This window comes from Ochotona princeps, chromosome 1 (genome assembly GCF_030435755.1).
Source record: "Ochotona princeps isolate mOchPri1 chromosome 1, mOchPri1.hap1, whole genome shotgun sequence".
NCBI classification, from domain to species: Eukaryota; Metazoa; Chordata; class Mammalia; order Lagomorpha; family Ochotonidae; genus Ochotona; species Ochotona princeps.
In genome coordinates, this window is record NC_080832.1 from 60,874,323 (window position 1) to 60,889,107 (window position 14,785).

Consider the following 14,785-nt stretch of genomic DNA (forward strand, 5'->3'; position numbering starts at 1 on the left):
TAGTACTTGCAAGTAGAATTGTGCAACTTTTGTCTTTTTAAGTTTTTTTTTTAATTTTTTATTGAAGGGCAGATTTACAGAGAGGAGGAGACAGAGAAATCTTTCATCCACTGAGCCATTCCCCAAATGGCTTCAGTGTCTGGAACTCAGCTAATCTGAAACCAGGAGTTTTTTCTGTCACTCCCCAATGGCTGTTACAGTCAGACTTGGGTCAGTCACACACCAGAAGTCGAGATCCTCCTCCGGGTTCTTCTTCATGGTGGGTGTGGGGTTCCAAGGACTTGGGCCATCCTCTGTTGCTTTTCCAGGCCATTAACAGGGAGCTGGATAAAAGTTTAGCAGCAGGGACATAAACCAGTCCCATAAGTGATCCCGGCACTAGGCAGAGGATTAGCATGCTACAGCAACATGACTACCCAAATGCTGAAATTCTTAATACTTAATAATTTTACATTGGCCAATGTCAACAGCTAAAGTTAATTGAAACTAAGAAACAAAATAATGTATCTTGTTGATTTTTCTTTTTATTTCATTTTCCACATGCTTTTTGTAAAAGTTTTGTTTGTTTTTATTTTTTTTGAAATACAGAGCAACAGAAACAGAAAGAAGAGAGACAAGCAGTGAGGGGTGGGGGATGGTGATGGAGACAAAGAAAGAGATTCAGATGGATCTTTGACTCTTAGGTTCATGAACCACGTAACTGCAATAGCTCAGTCTGGGCCTGACCGAAGCCAAAAGGCAGAAACTCCATACAATCCTTCCTTCGGGAGAGGGATTCAAGGATTTAGACCATTATCTGCTGCCTCCATGGCACCTTAACAGAAACCTGGAGTCAGAAGCAGAGTGGAACAGCTGCAACATAACCCACTGCACTACAACACCTTCCCCTAAATAAGGTCTTAAATAAACCTCATTGCTAGTACTTCATTTTGAGTTATTCATCATATGAAATAAATTTTATTTTATTTTTTAATGACTTATTTATTTGAAAGGCAAGGAGACAGAGGTGGGAAAGTGAGAGCAAGATTTACCATCAACTGGTTCATTCCCCAGATGCCCACAACAGCCAGGTCAGGGCCAGGCCAAATCCAGGAACCTAGAACTGCCATTCAGCCTCCCACATGGGTGGCAGGGGCCTAAGCCACTTGGGCCACCTCCTAGTGCCATTCCAAGTGCTTTAGCAGGAAGCTAGGTGGTGACTCAAACAGCTGGGACTCCAAACTGCTCCCACATGCAATGCCAACATCTCAGGTGTTGGCTTAACTTGCTATATCACCTGATGGACCAGAACTAAATTTTAAAAGACTTTATTATCATTCTTGTTTTACTGACAATAATGAACAAAATAAAAATACAGTGTTTTTTCCACACAAAGTAATAAAAAATTATTTTAGAAAATATTTTTGATGTAGATTTTGAGGTGACAGTACCAAAGACATAGGTGGCCTTGCATTAAAACTTACCAACAGGAAGATTGTAGTAGAGAGCAGCAATAAAGAGTAAGCAGGACATGCCATCCAGTGAGCTCTCATTGCGTCTACGCCTGCAGGTGCAAGAGAAATAGATGGTTTTCAGTACCAGTGAAAGGAGGAAGCCTCAAATCAGGAATCTACAGGTATCAGCATGGAAGGACCTAGGGGAAGGCACACCCCAATCTCCCATCACTTGTCAATGCTTCCTGTTTATTCCAAATGGAAGCCCATGGATAAAGCCCACAAAGACGCAATAACAAAGAGCAGGGGACGAGGAGTTGCACTTAAAGGTGCTTTCGTCTTCAGAGACCTTGTGATGAACACAAGTCTGTTGTGAGTAACAACTAAGCAAGATCCGCCAAGACTATTCTCAGTAAGTTGGAATGTGTTTTTTGTATTTGGTGGCTGTAATAATCTTTAATCTCCATAAACTCAGTTTTCCTTCTACTAGTAATCATGAAAAAGCAATATCTAAAAACACTGGCTAGCAAGAGTTACACTTATCATTCTGCCTGGAATTTTGTTTGCTGAGTTCTGCTTATGATTACACTGATCTAAAAAAAAAAAAAGAACTGAGGAATGTCCTTCATTGGTTTAAATAATAACTGTATAGTACATTGCTCTGGTACCTTTGATGGGATGAGGCGAATAGTGAGTAGTTCCATTTTGTTAGAACACAAACAGATTTTCAAAACACCTGAAATGTAAGTTTTCGTCTTAGATTTGTGAGCATCATCTCTAGATTTTAAGTCTCCTTTACATCCCCCATGTCTCTACTTAAAGTTTTGAACACATGTAATATATTATAATATTACATATTATAATATATTATAATAATTTCTAATGTGCTTACTGACTAATTCTAACATCTGTGTTAGGTCTAGTGTGGTTTCAAATTCACTGATTGTTCTTTTTAGTATGTTACATATTCAAATATGTATATTACTAGTTCTTTGCATGTTGGTAATTTTTAGTGGATGACAGAGAATATAGATTTTTTTTCTTGTGGGTTGCTAGACATTCTTGTATTCCTAAAAATATTTTATTCTAGAATGTGACAAAACCACTGAGAAATAGTTTAAACCTTGTTTTTCAACATTGTTTGCAGACCACAGTAACCTTATATTCAGATCCAACTTCACCTCCATTCCTGAAGAGTAAATCCTCTGGTTTATGAGGTTCTCCACACTTGCTGTGGGGAGAGGAACTATTCCTGGCCCTGTGGAATCTCTGAGGATTGCTGCCTTTAACACTTCCTAGTGACCTCTCTCCAGTGTTAGGATTTCCCCATAAGCTGGTGCTGATTGGACCTCAGATGGTGATTGGAAGAGGACCCCTTGCAGCTTCCCAGGGGGCTGTCTGAGCAGCTCTCGCCTCTGCACACTTGCAGATTGTAGCTTTACATTGCCCTACCACCCCTTGCTCGGATTCCCAGCTACGCAGACCTCTTCAATCAAGGATCTTCCAGGTTCCTTTTGAGCGCGTCCTCCTGGAGCCAGGATGGCAAACTTTCCTGGAGAGAGGAAATAAGCTGCAGTGGTTCTGCCTCACATGTTTTACTATCTCTGAATATGGTTCAGTGTTTGAAAAGTTGTCTTAGGACTAATGTTTCTTGTTTTAGAGGTTATAGATGTGAGAATAAGTTGAGTGCGTGCTGCTCCATTTTGGCAAGAGATAAAAGTTCTTGTTATCTTTAAGCACTACTTTTAAAGTAGTCTCAATTTTGCTAAAAGAGATTTTTTATTTAATAATTGTGAAGCCTATTCCTTTTGATTTCACATGATCTTATTTTTCCTATCTTATTATTTAAAAAGTCATACAAAATTAGTAACAATGGTCATTTTTATTTGGCTTCAAAATTTTTTGTACAAATTTAACTACAAGGATATTAACTTTCACTCCAAGTAGTTTTATTTCATTTCCAATATTTTTAAATGTTTCATGCAAGTAGTATTATTGAACCTAAACCAGATTAAAGAGTAATGTCAGTTCCAAAACAAAGGCCTCTGTTCTTTTGCCTTGACTACAGCCTTCACCAAGCAATACCACTTTTTCATTCATCCTGGAGATACTCATCTGTGTTTTGGTTTTGATTGCCTGTTTCCACACAAAATCAAAGCTGGGGTTCTCATGGTTTTTTTTCAAGGCTATCAGATAGAACTAGTTAAAGCTATAAGCAAGGACAATTTGAAGCCACCAAAAAATGCCAACTAATTATATTATGAATTCACCAACAATGCATATATTTCATGTAACCTCTCTATTCTAAGATTCCGTCATGTGCTCAGAGTTAGAAAATGCAGATGTGTCCTCCCCCTGGAAAATGCCAGAGGTATATAATGATAATATAATATTTAAGAATAAGAAATCCTTATGTGAGCACTGGTTCTTAATGAAGTATAACCATCTCCTTCCATCCAAGATGTGTCGCATAAAGAGCAGAATTATATCTAAAATCAAAATTCCCTGGTTCTCTCTATTAGAATGTTAAGAACTTTGCATCTTACTGGAGGGTTTGGAGCTAATCAGGGTCTTGATATAAAAAATTAGTTGTTTAGCCAGCACCTTACATTAATTATACTTAAACTTCTGAGCAGGATTTAAAACAGAACATTATTAGTGCAATTTTCCATTATTTTACTAAGTTTGTTGTTTTTGTTTTCGTGGAGTCAGAGACAATGAAAAAATATTCTCTCCCATAATCAGCACTGGTGAGTAGGTTGCTGTATCTTTTTCTCAGCAATACTGAAGAAATGAACAACCAAATTCAAGTTTTTCAGTTCTTTTAAATGGAGTTTACATAGATTCCTTATATATTTGAACTCCAGATTTTTTTATATAAAAATTCTATATTTTATTGTTGGATGAGGTAATTTCCTAGCTCACAAAGCAAGAAAACAAGAAAGGAGGTAAGAGAATTAGTAATGTAGTTTGAAATTAACTAAAGTGATGATTTTAATATATATGTGCATATATATATTTCCCATGATACAGTTTTGTAGGTGTGTATAAATATACATATGTATTTACTATGATACAGTTTTGTAAGTGTAGAGTTTCCTTCCTTTCCTTCCTATCTTCCTCCTATCACTCCCTTCCCCCATGTTATTACAGCAATAGAGTCATCCAGCAACAGTTACACACTCAACATCCATACTCATGTGCACCATGGCATTATAGGTATAGAAAAAGACAGAAAATCTATCATCATATTATTGACGTATATTTAAATGTTTTACCAGGAGTAGAAAGGCATACTGAAAGGTATCCTCACTTCCCAGTATACTAGCCTCCATTATACAGTTCATCCATGAGAACATATGTATATGCTTGTTCACTGATATATCTATTTGTTTTGTATTTTCTTCTGAATGCTTTTAAATTGGCAGATTGAGAAATGAATCATTTCTATGAAAAAAAGAAAAATAACTAGATTCCATTAAGCATGGGTTCTCATTTGAAAAGTTCTCATCTGAAAAGATTGCTCACTCTGCAACAGACCAGAACTTCTGATACAAGCCGTGTGTTCTGACCCTTGCCTCCTTTCTCTGCCTCAGTCACTACACACAGCGCTTCCCCAAGGCTTCCAAGTCAAGTGATCTGGAGTGACACGGCCTTCACCCTTCCTCTCGGCTCAAGTGCCTGTGCTCAGACTCTTCTTTTCCTCATCCTTTTCTCTTCTCTTCAATCTTGTAGTCAAATGTAAGAATTTGACTCTCTTATCCTGGACACTTCATTCCTTGAATCTTTTCACAAGTGCATTGCTTTCTACTAATCTCACCTATTGCTGTTTTACAGTTAATATCCCCAGAAAGTTCCCCATTGTTCCCCTTTCCAAGATATACGCATTCTCTCTCATCAAAATTTCGTAACTCAGTTAACTGAATTCAGTAGGATATTTTGGAGACAATACTGAAGTGTTGGGAAAACTCTCATTTATGCAGGTCATCAAAGTGTTGAGGATAGAATTCAGTGCTCACTGATAACTGATGAATTATTCAATTAATGTTAATTATGTGGTGACTTACTTTCATCTGGTTATTGTTGTCATGTACAGACTGAATTAAATTACTTTAGTTAAAATCCAATACCAAAAATAGGGTGAGCTAACTAAATCTTGATAAGTTCCAAGGTCTCTGAAGACATCTGTGCCTGTAGGGAACAAAACAAAAGGATAGCTGAGTTGGTAATGGGGCCAATGATTAATTTGCTATTTTTAAATATGGCATTTTCTCAAGTAACATTGAGCAAATACTTTTCAAAATTAATCTCTTCTGCATCTAGTGCTTGGATTTTTAATTACTTAAAATTTTCAGGCTCCAGTGATTATATTCAACAAAGCACAAGTTAGTCTTGAATAATATCAACTATTCATTTAGTTTTTACCATAGTTTTGGGGGCTTTTTTGCACATTTATCAAAATTAATACTTTTTTTCATTATAGCTAGGATAACAGTTCCAATTTTAAAATCAAACTCAAATTGATTCTATCTAGCTTCTATGTTAGCTGGTAATTTTTCATTAAACTGTTCATAAAAATTGTCATAACCTTAGTTCTATAAATGATTTGAAATCAAGTTGAGATTGTTTCAGGCCAACCTGGACTCTGAATTTCATGGAAAAGTATTGCTTCTAACAGGTGCAGTGTCACATTTTTCTGTTTGATCAATCACTATTTGGTCACTGAATTCAAAAAGGTAAACAGCTTCTTTCATAAAGCAATACACAGAATTAGATAAAGATAATAAGCTAAATAGACAGTATGTGTGATGTCCTTGTTTTTTAGGAAGCTAAAATATAATTTGTATTATGATAATGTGTAAATTCAAGATGTTCTCTGGGAAATTATAAAAAGATAGGTTAACTATTATTGAACTTTTTGCAATGTGCTTCTATGAAACACTGGCTTATCTACAAAGTATTATTCTGTGCATATAAGGTTTTGTGCTCTTACTGTATGTATGAGGTTTTTAAATTTATCCAATGCTACTCAACAACTCATATTCAGTAGTTTTGTATAGGCATTTTGCTGTAGGTAAATAATTTTTCTAGTTGCCTTAGATTGCAAAAAAAAGTCAAGATTTATTGGTATTATAATTGATACTAGTAGACTCTTCCATAAACAATTAACTTACATTGCTAACGTCAGACAACAGATCTGATTATTGTTAGCTGGTCACACCAATGAAACAATCTGCATTACCCAGAGCAGAATAGGTGACCCGTAATGACAGAGAGTCTATGGGACCATCTGCAGAGACCAATTGACTGTACGTATGTGGATTAATTTCTGAATTCTTATTTTGTTCGGTTGATCCATGCATCAGGTTTTTATTTCAGTATCATGCTGTTTTAATTGATATAGCTTTGTAATATGCTTTGAAATCAGAAGCTGTGATGAACTCAGTTTTTTCATTATTTTACTGAAGATTTCTTTAGCTGTTTGGGGTATTTTATGGCTCTTCTAGTTCTTAAATAAGAAATATTTTTCCATTTTTGGTGTATCTATGATGATTCTTTCATCAATTTTATGATTTTCAGTGTAGAACTTTTTCATATCTTGGGTTAAACTTACTCAAAAATATTTACTATTTGATAGCTAGTGTGAAGGAAATTTTTCTTTCAGTAAGATCATTATTTAGTATAACATGCTAAATAATATAACATTGTTTAGTATAAAATGTGTTTTGCAATGTTGACTTAATATCCTGCAACTTTACTTAGTTGGTTTATAAATGCTAACAGTTTTTGAAGTGTAATGTTTAAATTTCTCTTTGAACAAAACCACGCCACCTCAAACATAATTATTTTGACTTACTCCTATCCAATGAGATGTCCTTTATTTCTTTATCTAACTTCTTTTGTCAATTCTACTAATAGTATACAGATCAAGAGGGGAAAAATTGGGCATCCTTTTCTTGTTCCAGATCTCAGGGAAATACTGTGAGCTTTTCCTCATTTAGTATGATATTAGTTATGTGCTTTATGGATTCGCAAAAATAGCCTTTATAATTTGGAAATATGTTCTTTCTGTATCTAATTTGTTGAAAGTTTTTATCATGAAAGAATTTGAACTTTATGAAATCATTTTGCAGCGTATATTGAGATAACCACATAATTTTTGTTATTCATTTTGTTGATGTGATTTATTGCATTCACTAGTTTGTGAAGGTTAAACTTTGACTTTCTGCTTATCTGTCTCTCTTTGCTTCTTAAAAACAAATTTAGAAACAGAAATCATTTTGTTCTCAGGTACAATTAACCAAATTCCAAGATCATCAAAGAAATCCAGTCACTAGTATTGTAAATACTAACGTGCAAATACAGTTTCTAACTATATATCTGTTCAATTTACCTTTTTAAATTTCATGTTTAATTAATTAATTTATTTGAAATGAACAAGTTTCACATATTTTACTATGTAAACTTAGGATTACAATGATACTTCCCACCTTCCTTTTCTACTGCCACATCCCCTACAAACTTTTTCCCCTCATTATTTCTTTTTCTTCTTAATTTTTGCAATGATATATTTTCATCTCAAGTCTCAATTACAGGCTTAGCTATCAGGTAAAAATATCAACACATAACAACGGAAAAGAAGAACTAAAAAAAGTTACTGTTCCTCAGCATTACAGCAATAATTAAATCTCAGGTTGTCAATTTCACTCATATAGATTACATTTTTATACTCTATGCATTAGGTATCACAGACCATTGAAAGCATATGATACTAGAGATTTGTGACTGGCTTATTCTGTTAAATAGAATGGTTTCCAATTGGATCCATTTAGTTGCAAAAGACGACCAAATCACCAACTGACTATTTCATTCCTGTACATTTTTGTATTCTGTATTAACTACCGCATGTCAGAGAAAGTATGATGTTTATCTTTTTGATACCGGATTATCTCACGAAACATAATGTTTTTTGGCTGTATCCATTTTATTGCAAAAGATATGATTTCACTTTTAATGGCTGAGTAGTATTCCAAAGAGTTCCATATTACAGTTCCGTACCATTCCTTAATATTCTATGTAACATTTTCTTTATCCAGTCATCAGTTGACAGACACCTGGGTTGATTCTATATTTTAGCTATTATGAACTGAGCTGCTTGATATAAATATAAGGATACAGAAAACTCGTTTATATACTGATTGCATTTTGTTTAAATAAATTCTCAGGAGTGGGATGGCTAGATCATATGTAGATCTCTCTTCAGGTAGCGGAGGACTCTCCATACTGCCTTTATCCTCTCTGAAAGACTATAAGCAGAAGGTATTTGATGACTGAAAGTATACTGCCTGGATCACTTGTGACTGGCAGGACTGCCAGTTAAGGCCTCTTGTGAGTGGTAACATCTTTTTACATCATAGAAGAATAATAAATCATGACATGTAAGCTAATGTGTACCTTATAAGTTTGATTATTCAAAAACATAATAAAACCTCATATGTAAAGAATTTCACTGTCATTCTTAAAATGAAAAAAACAATCCAGTTAAAAAAAAAAGTATCAGTTCGATCATCAAAAAGAAAAAAATCTGAGTGTTTAAATTCTAGAATGCAAGTCATCCCACTTTATTTGAATAATGTTCTTTTTCTTAAATGACATTTCATCTGGCTATGGTAAGGCCTCCCTGGCTTCTCAATTATACTTCACCATATAAATCCTTTGTGGGATAAGAGACAGTACATTTGTAACTAAGGAATTCTCTTTCCTGTCTGCAGCTATTTGTCTCCAATCTGCAGGGAAGCAAAAGGCAGTTGGGGGGGCTGAACGGGAACCACAGTGGAATAACTGTGCTATTTGTCATCACTTTATGACCATGATTAATGGAAAATGTAATTGTTGCAAGTTGCCTATGGATTTGCCTCTTTTCACAATAGAAATGTTCCTTCACTTTATATTCCACTTTCCCATATTTTCTCTTTGTTTTTTGATGACAATATATCCCAGAATACAATGGACAACAGTTCTCTGTAGGAAAAATAGTGAAGAGTGCCACAGGGAAAATGGCTGAAAATTCCCAACACTTGAAGTAGAACCAGCTACAGCTCTTTCATTCTGGACATTCTGGAAGGATAGAAAAAAAAAAAAAAAGATGTATGAACTAAGGCCAGCAAAAGTATTGAGGAAGCTGCTAAGTGTGTTGGGTGCGGTGTTCTGAATGGGAGACAAATTCTGAGTTTCTCAAGGAAGCTAATGGAGTCCAAGAGGTAGCCATGTAATGAGGTAGGCTAAATATAAGGCTACTCGAGACCCTCGCGGCTCCGGTGCTTGGCGAGCAGGGCCGCGGCTCGGGGCGCTCCGTGCCACCCGGGGCGGGCGGCGCTCCGGGCATGTAGTGGGGTGCCGGCAGCGGACAGAAGCGAGCGCGGCCCGGCTTCCCGCTCTTGGCCGTGGATGGTCACTCCCCCGCGGGGAGGGCGAGCGGCCAGCTTTTTCTTGGGTCGCGGACCTTGCGGGGACCGGACAGGGGACTGACCTGTCGCACCCGCACTCTTCCCGGTGGGACACGCCGGCGTCAAGGCCGCGGACCGCGTTTGGGCCATGACCAGATATTATTGGTGATTACAACTGCCCTCTGTATATTAAATCCTGTCAACTCGTTGGGATTTGAAGAGAAAATGCCTGGTGTCATACCTAGTGGAAGTAATGGGCTTTCAAGCGGCAGTCCATCCAACAAAAACAGACTTTCCTTGAAGTTTTTTCAGAAAAAGGAAACCAAGAGAGCCTTGGATTTTACCGATTCTCAAGAGAGTGAAGAAAAGGCTTCTGAATATAGAGGCTCTGAAACTGATCAAGTTGGACCTGCAACACAGTCTTCACCTATAAACAGTGAGAAGAGAGAAAATTTACTACCGCTTGTGGGACTGAATAACCTTGGCAATACTTGTTATCTTAATAGTATACTCCAGGTGTTATATTTTTGTCCTGGTTTTAAATCTGGAGTGAACCACTTATTTAATATTATTTCAAGGAAGAAAGAAGCTTTAAAGGATGAAGCCAATCAAAGAGATAAGGGAAATTGCAAAGAAGATTCTTTGGCAAGTTATGAACTGATATGCAGTTTACAGTCCTTAATAATTTCAGTTGAACAACTTCAGGCTAGTTTTCTCTTAAATCCAGAGAAATATACTGATGAACTTGCTACTCAACCAAGGCGACTGCTCAACACACTCAGGGAACTCAGCCCAATGTATGAAGGGTATCTACAGCATGATGCACAGCAAGTATTACAGTGTATTTTGGGAAACATTCAAGAAACATGCCAACTCCTAAAAAAAGAAGAAGTAAAAAATAATGCGGAATTACCCACTAAGATAGAAGAAAAACCTGATCAGAGAGAGGAAGTGAGTGATCTTAACAGTGTGGAGACTGACAACATGAGGAATTCTGAGGACTGTAAAGAAAAGCTCCCAAAAGGAAACGGAAAAAGAAAAAGTGACTCTGAATTTGGTAACTCGAAGAAAAAAGTTAAAACATCCAAGGAACACCAGTCACTGGAAGAGAACCAGAGACAAACCAGATCCAAAAGAAAAGCTGTAGGTGATACGTTAGAGCTTCCTGCTAAAGTAATTCCCAAGTGCATTTCTGAAAATGAGAGTGCAAGACCCTCACAGAAGAAATCAAGAGTAAAAAATAAATTGGTTAAAGTCATCAGCTAAGCAACCCAGCATTCTTTCTAAATTCTGTAGTCTGGGAAAAATAACAACAAACCAAGGAGCCAAAGGACAGGCTCAAGAAAATGAATGTGATCTTGAAGAGGATGTGGAGAAGTGTGAAACTGTTGACACAACTAATGTTTCTGGTCTTGAGTCTCCAGGAAATAAGGTTACACCTGTAAATCCTAGTGAAGCTAAGCCCATAAACAAAGGTGCAGAGCAAATTGGTTTTGAGCTAGTAGAGAAATTATTTCAAGGTCAGCTGGTATTAAGGACTCATTGCTTGGAATGTGAAAGTTTAACAGAAAGAAGAGAAGATTTTCAGGACATTAGTGCACCAGTACAAGAAGATGAGCTTTCTAAAGTGGAGGAGAGTTCTGAAGTTTCTCCAGAACCAAAAACGGAAATGAAGACATTAAGATGGGCAATTTCACAATTCGCTTCAGTGGAAAGGATTGTGGGAGAAGATAAATATTTCTGTGAAAATTGCCATCACTACACTGAAGCTGAACGAAGTCTTTTGTTTGATAAAATGCCTGAAGTTATTACTATTCATTTGAAGTACTTTGCTGCTAGTGGCTTGGAGTTTGATTGTTACGGTGGTGGACTTTCCAAGATCAACACACCTTTATTGACACCTCTTAAATTGTCACTAGAAGAATGGAGCACAAAACCAACTAATGACAGCTATGGATTATTTGCAATTGTGATACACAGTGGCATTACAATTAGTAGTGGGCATTACACTGCTTCTGTTAAAGTCACAGACCTTAACAGTTTAGAACTAGATAAGGGAAATTTTATGGTTGACCAAATGTGTGAAATAGGTAAGCCAGAACCGTTAAATGAGGAGGGAGCAAGGGGTGTGGTTGAAAATTATGATGAAGAAGTATCCATTAGAGTCGGTGGAAATACACAGCCAAGTAAAGCTTTGAACAGAAAAAATGTGGAAGCCGTTGGACTTCCTGGAGGACAAAAGAGCAAGACGGATTATGAGCTTCACAGTAAAGCAGCTGATCCTGACAAAGTGACCAGTACAGCATTTGCTGAAAATAGAAATTCGGACACTAACAGTCCTAACGGGACTCGTGAGTCTGATGGAAACAAGGACTCCAGTGACCAAACAGGCGTTAACATTAGTGGATTTGAGAACAAAATTTCATGTGTAGTGCAAAGCTTAAAGGAGCATGAGGGAAAGTGGTTGCTTTTTGATGATTCTGAAGTGAAAGTTACTGAAGAAAAGGACTTTCTGAATTCTCTTTCCCCTTCTGCATCTCCTACATCTACTCCTTACTTACTGTTTTATAAGAAATTATAGAGTAAACGTATTTTCATTGTACATATATATATATTAAACAGACCTGGACAAACATTGGTAAAGTTGATTACATGAAAGAGTCTTTTAGCTTATCTTTTGAAGTTACTGGATATTATTTGTCTCTAGGTTTTTCTATAGCGGAAATTTGAATTACTGAAAACCATGTTAATATTTTAGGATTCATTTTCCTTTGTAGAGACTAGTGACACATTAGCTTCTGGGAATAAACTTAAATAGGTTCGTAATGGAAGCATTTACGTACTTTTGGATTTACACTGACCTTTTGTGTTTGCTTTTTAAAATAAAGTGCTTGTATTTGTATTCTCCATAAAAAAAAAATAAATAAATATAAGGCTACTCAAGCCAGTTTTGTATCAATATTCTCGATATTGATGCCTGTCTCATAACTCATGATAGTTTAGTAATTCAGCGGCTTGTGTTTATTTGAGCCATTGGTTAAAATAAAGAAGGCACACCCAGCCCAGGGCTGAGAATGATTCAACTAGTAGGCAGACTCAGACATGATCCCAGGCATTGGAAAACTCAAGACCCATTATTTATTTATTTGTTTATTTACTTACTTTACTTACTTACTTATTTAAAACGCATAAATAAGAGACAGACAGAGAATCATGCACCACTGCTTCACTTCCTAGATGACTGATATAGGTAGGACTAGGCCAAGCCAAAACCAGGAGCCAGGCACTTCAGGGTCTTCCATGTGGGTGACAGGGGTCCAAATACTTGGGTCCTCTTCCCCTGTTTTCCCAGGCATTTCATCAGGAGGATGGATTGGAAATGGAGCAGCTAGAACATGAACTTGTACTCACATGGGATGCCCATATTGCATGCCTACATGTACATGGCTCTGCCTCCTATTGTGTATATGCTAAGAATGTCTGTGAAGAATGGTAGTCAGTCTACATGCCACCTCATGCTTTCTCTTTCAGATTTAGGATAGAGAAAATAGCACCTTCCTTGACCATTTGGCAAATATCTAATTTTTGCATTACTTGAATCACTCTGAACTAGTCCTTGGGCCAGATAAATATCAGGAAATGTCTTGGTTAGCATGCACATGCACTATTTGAACAAGCAGCAACTATTACAGTAGGGCTTGGGTTTTCCTTTAAGTCATCTGAATTTTCCCTAGAAAATGGTGTGAGAGTCAAAGCCCACAGATTACTCATTTTTTCACAGCGAAGACAGAGATCTGTAGTCAAACCAATAATACAGTGTTAGTCAATTTTTTACTACCACAATGAAATACGTGAGGTAACTAACTCTGTGGAGAGAAAAAAAATTTAGCTTACAGCTTTGAACATTCTAGTTCAAGACTGAGTAGTCTCATTAGTTTTGTTTCCAATAGAAGTGGTGGATGCTTCCTTCAGGACTAGGGAGAGGAGCTTTCTCTGGTCCTTGTCTGCTTCCAATTTTGGGTCCCCACCCCCTCTCGTAATAATCATCAGGAGCGCTCCAGAAACCCCTCAAAACAAACAAACAAACAAACAAACAAACAAGCAAAACTAGAATAGATAGACAGAGAACAACAAGGAAAGCTTAGAAACAGACAGGAAATGGTCAGCGGGGATGCACTTATAACTCACTGGGTGGGACACAAAGATTAGTTACTCCTCACTGGGGTATGGGAGATTTCTCTGCACACCCCTCCTAAAACTGTTCACCTAAACTGTTGACATATATCCTGTTAGAATTATAGAGTTAGACCACCTGAAAAACAGCCAGGTTCAGCGAAAACGTGCTTCAATGCTATAAACTGCTAAATACTAAAATTAAAATAGGCATGAGACAGCTGAATAGCAATCTAAGCCGTTTTGAGGTGTATAGAACAGGGTTGAATATAAACCAAAATTGAAATGTCTATGAAGAAGTCACAGATTGTGGTTGAGAACCCGCATTTTCCTATTAACATATTGGTTAATCAATACCATGTCAATTAATGCCACAATATTGTAAATGGTTGGAAATATTATGTTGGGGCTTTTAATTGATTGGGATGATACTCTGCCGGCTCTACCTTCAGATCAGAGATGGTCTCACCAAGAAGCCATTGAACTTACCAGGACAATAAGATGCTGGACTTTATGATTGGTCAAAACCTCCAATGAAAGAATCTCAACTGAATTTGAACTATGGAAATGCAACAAGGTGGAGCAATCCGCCGGGGGCGGGGGGGGAGGGTTTGGGGAGGGGCGGGGGGAATTCCAGTGCATAAAAAAAAATGTGTCACATAATGCAATGAAATAAATAAATAAATAAATAAATAAATAAATGTCTATGAAGAAGTCACAGGTTGTGGTTGA

General features: G+C 36.9%; 1 protein-coding gene across 1 annotated transcript; it reads left to right on the top strand.

Moving 5' to 3' along the window:
* Window positions 1–10,046: 10,046 nt before the first annotated feature.
* On the top strand, window positions 10,047–12,783 carry LOC101527197 (ubiquitin carboxyl-terminal hydrolase 1-like). The gene is given in 2 exon segments (XM_036493993.2): window positions 10,047–11,116; window positions 11,118–12,783. Coding segments are annotated over 2 exon segments (2,355 nt in total). The 5' UTR covers window positions 10,047–10,105; the 3' UTR covers window positions 12,462–12,783.
* The last annotated feature ends 2,002 nt before the right edge of the window (window positions 12,784–14,785 follow it).